Source organism: Psammomys obesus, unplaced genomic scaffold, assembly GCF_907164565.1.
Source record: "Psammomys obesus unplaced genomic scaffold, mPsaObe1.curated_primary_1811, whole genome shotgun sequence".
NCBI classification, from domain to species: Eukaryota; Metazoa; Chordata; class Mammalia; order Rodentia; family Muridae; genus Psammomys; species Psammomys obesus.
Window position 1 is genome coordinate 1596556 of NW_026592509.1, and position 7230 is coordinate 1603785.

At 52.3% G+C, this 7230-nt stretch overlaps 1 protein-coding gene across 1 annotated transcript in view; it reads right to left on the reverse strand.

The window, feature by feature from the left end:
* Positions 1-4513: 4513 nt before the first annotated feature.
* Positions 4514-7230, reverse strand: part of Rras (RAS related) — a 3667-nt gene continuing 950 nt past the window's right edge. The window contains exons 2-6 of the mRNA XM_055613539.1: positions 5915-6002; positions 5730-5832; positions 5536-5644; positions 4954-5072; positions 4514-4880 (exon numbers count right to left, since the gene is read on the reverse strand). Of these exons, the coding sequence (XP_055469514.1) occupies positions 4796-4880; positions 4954-5072; positions 5536-5644; positions 5730-5832; positions 5915-6002 (504 nt within the window). The 3' untranslated portion in view covers positions 4514-4795. The remainder of the gene's footprint in view (positions 4881-4953; positions 5073-5535; positions 5645-5729; positions 5833-5914; positions 6003-7230) is intronic.

The following is a 7230-nucleotide window of genomic DNA, read 5'->3' on the forward strand; positions in this document are numbered from 1 at the left end:
CCAGCAGCTGGAGTGCTCTGTCTGCGGCGGTGGGCGAGCCCGGGCGGTGGGGCAGGGGTTGGCAACGAAACTTCAGTGGCGCCCACTCAGGCGTACAGCCTCGGGTCAGTGTGTGTGTGACCCTGAAATTTAATGACCTCAAACGAGCGTGAATTTTGTCACGGTTTGTCAGGATCAAGGGTGGGAGCAGACAGGGATCTGTCCCATGGAGCCGCTGTAGCTGTCATCTTCCAGGCTGCCCAGGCAATTGTGGCTGCTGGATTCGTATGTAAGGTTCTGGGCTGAGACCTCGTTTCTTCACTGTGGCATTTCCCTGGAGCACACTGAGCGACTTACAATGCAGTGGCTGACGAGGAAGTCATCCAAGTCATCCACCAGTGCCCCTGTCATAGGGACTCCCTAGAAAGCCTCAGGGCTGGAGAGGTCGCTGACGTTAACGCCAGAGCCCAGAATGACTCTTACAGGCAACTGAACCCCACTTTTAGGGCTCTTGCAGCCTGAGCTGACCCAGTAACTATGGCTGGCATTAAACTTAGAATAACCCTGCCCCTACTTCCTGAGCACCAGGGTTACAGGTGTGTGCCACTTTTCAATGTTTTGGGTTTTTTGTTTTTTTTTTTTAATGTACTTTCCAGCTTGGTTGCAATTCTAATTGTAGTGTTGAAGGTCTCTCCACAACTATCCAACTGAGGAAATGCATCCTAGAAGCCTTTGAGACAGCCTCATGGCAGACTAGGTTGGTCTGGACCTCTCGGGAGTATAGACCTGGACCATAATGAATGTCAGACTCTGGGTGTGATGATTTTCACATGCGGTCCCAGGAGTTACCGTGGACATTCAAGGCTACCATGAAAAGGGATGGGATCAGGTCTTGCCGTTGGAGCTGCTGCCTAGAATTCCCCCAGTGAGGGGCAGGGTTGTGGATCAGTTCCAACCTAGTGTGTAGAAGAGCCCAAATCCTCATGCTCGCACTGGGAAATGGGGGGGGGGGTTATCACTAAAATTGGAACATCAACAATGGAGTTAGCTTTCTAGTTAGGGTTGAGAGCAGAGCTCCAGCAGCCACGGACTGTGGCCAGAAGGTGCAGTCCCGTGATCTAGATTCTGCAAGGGGACGTTGGAGAGCCATACCACATTCTAGAGCAGGAATTGGACCTGCAGAGACCACCCTTCCAGAGTGGAAGGGCAGTGTTGACTTTCCGATGAAATAGCTTCCTGAGGTTGAGCCTCGGCTTGTAGTTGGAGCAGGCCAGGTGATGTGATCACAGGACAGTAGGGCTGGAATGAGCCTGGTGTGCTGGGGAGCCTGGGGGGCAGAGTCAGCGGCCAAGCTTTTCTTCCAGGGAGAAACCTTTTCTCAAAAACCCAAACTGAAACCACTGCCAACGCCTGGGAGAGGGCGGAAACCATACCACAGGCACAAACACGTGCCTAGAGAGATGCCAGCCTTTGACTCTTGTCTTAGAAACTCTGGAATGGCAGTGGCCCAGAGGCTTCCAAAAATGGCCTGCCAGTTGCTGTGCATATTCTTGTCCTTTCTTCTCGGGGCAAGCACTAACTTGTCTTTTCCCGTGCATCGTGGCCTTACAAGAACCGGGCCAGGAGCTAGGTATGTGGGAAATACTCAGCTCTGTTCTGGGGAATGCCTGCTGGGACGCAGGACCCTTTGCTGGGGAGGTATAGAAGGCTATAGCCAGCTACAGGCGCTGCTTCTCAAAAGGGGCTACTCCTTGGGCTGGGGAGCGAGCTGCTGCTGAATGTTCTTAGCCTTGCTCAGTCCCAGGGCGGAAGGTTGAGCACAGGCCAAAGGCTCTGTGTTAAAAGAAAGGCGGAAAAGTGTGCCGCCAACCGGCAATCAGTCCTGGGACAGGGCTGAAAGCAGTGGGTCGTGGACGTTGTTACTGACGAGATGCTGCTCTGTGAGGCACGTTGATAGCCTGCATCTCCCAGAGAAGCAGACACTAAGGCAAGCAAACGCTATTCTAGATAGCATTTGCCAGGGGCCAGGCAAGGTCACCGTCTGCCATCAGCAGGAGGCAGAGCCTGTAGTGGGCATGAGAGGTGTTGTAGAATTAGGCCCAGAGATGTTCAAAGCCAGCATGTTTGATTACGGGGGTCAGATGGGAACCTGTGTTCAGCACAGGGGACAGACAGTTCAAAGTTCCAGCCTGGTGTGTTGCGCGAGTGTTTTAGTCAAGTTGGGTGATAGATAATCAAGCCAGGCATGCTGGCTCATGCCTGTAATCACAGCAGCTGGGGAGTACAGATAGGACGGTCATGAGTTCAAAGCCACCCTGGGCTTTGTGAGATCTTGTTTCGGTAAAGCCGAAAATAGTTGGATCAGATAGGGTTGGAGGTTCATGTCAAGTGTCTTATGGACACCAAGTTGGGACCCAGCATTCTAGGAGGTCACATAGTATGGCAGGATCGGTGGGGCCTGGCTTGGGTATAAGTGTACAAAGAATATTTCAGACCCAGAAACAGCTCAGCTTATCTGTCCCTCCAGCTAAAAGGACTTTTTTGACATGGAAGTGTAGGTGGGAGCCTGTTTCTAAGTCCCTGGGACTCCAGTACTTCCAGTAGGCCCGTCTGCAGCCATAGGAATCTTGTGTATTTGCCTTTCCTGTTAGGGTTTACTGCTAGTCATGAGTGACTACTGAGCTCTTGAACTTGTGGAAATGAATTTTATCTATCTGTTCATTTGTTTGATTTTGAGACAGTTTCTCTTTGTTCTCTGTCCTAGAACTTTGTAGACAGGCTGGCCTCGAACTCAGAGATCTGCCTGCCTCTCCCTCCTGAGTGTTGGAGTGCTGGGATTAAAGGTGTACACCGCCACTGCCCAGAGCAGAAACTACTTTTAAGTTAGGACAGATAACATGAGGAGGACATGAGTGTGTGTGTCAGAGAAAGCTCCGTGGGCTGCAGCGATGGCTTGAGGGTTAAGAGCACTTGCTGTTCCTGCAGCAGCCCGGGCTTGTTTCTCAGCATCACTGCAACGGCAGCTCTGCGGGATCTGACGGCCTTGTTGACCGTGGAGGGACTGCATGCCCACGGTGCGCAGGCGGGCAGGCAAGACACCTATTTGTTTTGTTTTGTTTTCAAGACATTTTTCAGTGTAGCTCTGGCTGTCCTGGAACTCACTGTGTAGACCAGGCTAGTCTGGAACTCAGAGCTCTCCCCCTGCCTCTGCCTCCTAAGTGCTGGGAGTAAGGGTGGACCATCACTGGCCAATAGTGTAGTTCTACAACTTTCCAGGTAAGATGATAATACTTTCCCTCTGAGACAAGGTCTTGTCATCGAGGTTAAAGTCCAGCCTCCTAAATGCTGGAGTTTCAGGCATGCACACCACACCAGCTTAAATTTTTAAAAATGTTATTAATTTATTTTGTGTGTGTATTACAGTTACCAAGATAAAACACAGTGACCAAAAGCAAATTTACTTCCACATTACTTCTTTGGAGGAAGTCAGGACAGTAACTCAAGCAGGCCAGGAACCTGGAGGCAGAGGCCATGGAGGAGGCGTGCTGCCTCCTGGTCTGCTCAGCCTGCTTTCTGGTAAAACTGGCCCACTAGCCCAGGGTGCCACAACCCACAGTGGACTGGGCGCTCCCTCATCAACCACGAAAAAAATGCACTACAAGGCTGGAGAGATGGCTCAGCAGTTAAGAGCACTGGCTGCTCTTCCAGAGGACCTGGGTTCAATTCCCAGCACCCACATGGCAGCTCACAACTGTCTAGTTCCAGTTCCAGGGGACCTGATGCCCTCACATAGACATATATGTAGGCAAAACACCAATGCACATAAAAAAATAAAATAAAACAGGGCTGGAGAGATGGCTCAGCAGTTAAGAGCGCTGACTACTCTGCCAGAGGTCCTGAGTTCAATGCCCAGCAACCACATGGTGGCTCACAGCCATCTGTAATGGAATCTGATTCCCTCTTCTGGTGTGTATGTGAAAACAGAGCATTCATATACATAGAATAAATAAATCTTAATAAAGAAAATGCACCAAAAGCTTTCCTACAGCCTGGTCTTAAGGAGGTATTTTCTCAGTTGGGGGTCCATCCTCAGGTGACCTCATCTTGTGTCAGGCTGTCATAAAACCAACTGGCCTTATGTGGGAGTGCCACAGCACTCACGCAGAGGTCAGAGGAAGCTGCAGGAGTCCTTACCCCGCCACCATGTGGGTTCTGAGATTTGAACTCAGAAAGTTATGCTTGGCAGCAAACCTTTAGCTGCCCAACTATCTAACCAGATTACCACTCTCATTTTTAAAAACAGAGCTGGGTGTAGTGGCATACACCTTTAATCTCAGCACTTGGAAGGCAGAGGCAGGTCAGTTTGAGGCCGGCCTGGCCTACAGAATGAGTTCCAGGACAGCCAGAGCTACACAGAGAAACCCTGTCTTGAAAAAAATCTAAATAAATATCTTGGCTATGGATGCTGAGGTTGGGCCCTTAAGACTCTGGGTCCATCTCCAGCAATGACCACACCTACCCAATAAAACATATCTCCAGTTGTTGGCAGTGATATTTATTTTTCTGAAAGATGGGACCTATATACAGCAGTGATAAGGAGCTCCTCACCCTCCCGACCATGGTCTCAGGTGGGGAAAGGAGGTATTAACAGAAGGCACACAGTGGTAGCCCCAGGAGGCCAGGAAGTAAGGCTAAGAGGGTGTAGTGTGTCCTGGGAACCCAGAGGAGGAAACAGGCTCGAGAAAGAGCGTCGGCCACACAGCAAGTGTGAGGCAGCTGGTCCCAAGAGCTGTGCTGGTCGCTTGGGGCTGTCTGGCTACAGCAGGGTGCAGGGACACCCCCCATCCTTCTTCCTGGGAACGCTGGGTGGGCTAGGAGGGAGTTCTTGCTCCTGATATTTCCTGTGGGGAGCACTCTGTGAGTATGAGATGGAGGGCTGAGGACTAGGAGCGCAGGAAGGGCCACTCTGCTTACCGGACAGTCCGCACCAGCTGCTCAAATGCCTCGTCGACATTCAGACGCAACTTGGCTGAGGCCTCGAAGTAAGCCATGTGGTGGGAGGCGCTGAAAGAGGAAGCTTCAGATCTGAGGACCTGGAAGACGACAGAGGGCAGAGGGAGGAGTCAAGGAGAGGGGAGCCTGAAAGGCACAAGGAGTGCTGTAGTGCAGAACCTCAGCAGGCTCAAGGTAGAAAGCTCTAGAAACCCCGAGAAGACGAGCCTGGAGGGCTGAAGCTATCTAAGTGAGACCTGGAAGATTATGATGGTACTTTGGGTAACTAGGAGCAGGCAGGAAATAAGGGTGTTCTTGTTCAGGAGGGGGCACATACACCACAGCTAGAGAGCAGTACTAAAGGGTTAGTGTAAGGACCAGCACCCTTATTCTCCTGCCTAGAACCCCCACCCCAGGAGGGGCTGGGGGTGTGGCCCAGTGAGAGATGATTCCACTTTGGGGGGGGGGAGTGGCAGTACAGGGACCAGGGTTTCAGCGTAGAAGAGGTTCCCCTGAGAGCTTGCTAGGTGCAAATGGGTTATGAGGGAAGGGGACATCCCAAACCTGGCGCTGTGCCTCCAGATCTGCCTTGTTCCCAACCAGCACAATGGGGAAATCATCACGGTCCTTGACCCTGAGGATCTGTGTGAAGAGCTTGCCCACCTCATTGAAACTGCAAGAGAGGTCAGGAGCATGAGGCAGCCTCAGGCCAGGAAGCTGCCCTGTGCTCCTCCGTATCCACCAGCATCGCCCCTCACCTCTGCCTGTCGTTAATGGCAAACACCAGCAGGAAGCCATTGCCAGCACGCATGTACTGTTCCCGCATGGCACCGAATTCCTCCTGCCCTGCCGTGTCCAGGACTGCGGAGACAGGGAGGGAAGTTTGTGGGTCCCAGGCTGTCCTGGCCGCGCCACCGCTACCCCCCAGGCCCAGCCTCCTCACTGTCCAGCCGGGCAGGGATGCCATCCACAGTGCAGATCTTCGTGTAGGAGTCCTCAATGGTGGGGTCGTAGTCAGACACAAAGTAGGACTGGGGGATAGAGACGGTCACTGTCACTAAAGTGCTGTGTGTGTTAGGTGAGTCCTGCCCCAGATAGTCTTCTTTGAGTCTCTGCCCTCTTCTGGGTCTGTCTCTCTTGGTCTCTGTCTCCCCCACCCTTGTCTTTCTCTACTCCGAGATACTCAGTATCTTTCCCTGCCTTCTCCTGAGTCTCTGTCTGTCTTTTCCTCTTGGTGTCTCTCCCTCTTCCTTTTTCAGGCTCTCTATCCTGATATCTTCAGTATATCCTCTCTATCCTATCTTCTCTCTGATTCTCTGCCTCTCCCCTCACTCTGTGTCTCATTGTCCCTGTCTCCTGCAACCCTGTGTCTGTTCTCTGACTCAAACTGTCCATCACGTTCCCTCTCCATCTCCCTGGGTCTCTGTCTCCTCCCTCTCTGGATCTCTAACCTGCCTCTAGCTGCTCTGTTTCCACCTTTCTGACTGACTGTCTTGAGTCCCGGTCACCAATCCCCATTTCCTCTCACAGCCCATGTCTTCTTCAGAATAAAACATCCTCCCTTGTCTTCCTTACACCCAGCTGCGTCACTTTCCCTCTCTGAATCTGTTTCCTCACTTGGAGAATGAGCATGAAAACACTGTACCATCTGACAGTTTTTGATTTGAGGGAATTCCCTGTTTAGCATTAACACTTGGCCTGGTGATGGTCAGTGATCAGAGCTCCTGTTGACCAAAGTAGCTGCCTGTCAACTCCCGCCCGCTGGCTTCTTCCCTCCTCTGCTCCCTCCTCCACAAACAGCCTCCAGTGTCTCCTCCCTGGGGAAGGTCTAGGTTCCAATCCCGATTCGGAGAGGCTGCCCCACCCTCATCCCGCCTCTCCCTTCCTGACTGGGTCTTAGGCCAGCTCCAGGTTTGGCCCTAGGTACCAGGGGCTCAAATTTGGGCTCTTCCTAGTGTAGGCTTCTCCATGACATTGCTGAAGGCTGTGTGTGTCTATCACCCACAAACTTCTGCAGCAAGAGGGCCCTCACTTTCCTAGTGTTGCTCCTCTGTGGGGAGGCTCCCCGTGGGAACTGGGTGGAGGTTTCCGGGGTTGGGCTGGATTTTCAGAACTTGGCTGCTGGGGCTGAAGGTGGCTTCCTCTCTGCAGGGTGTTTGCTGAGGGCCGAGGTTTAAAGGGTTGCAAGGAGCAGAGGATGAGGCTTGGTGTGTGTGTGTGTGTGTGTGTGTGTGTGTGTGTGTGTGTGTGTGTGTGTGT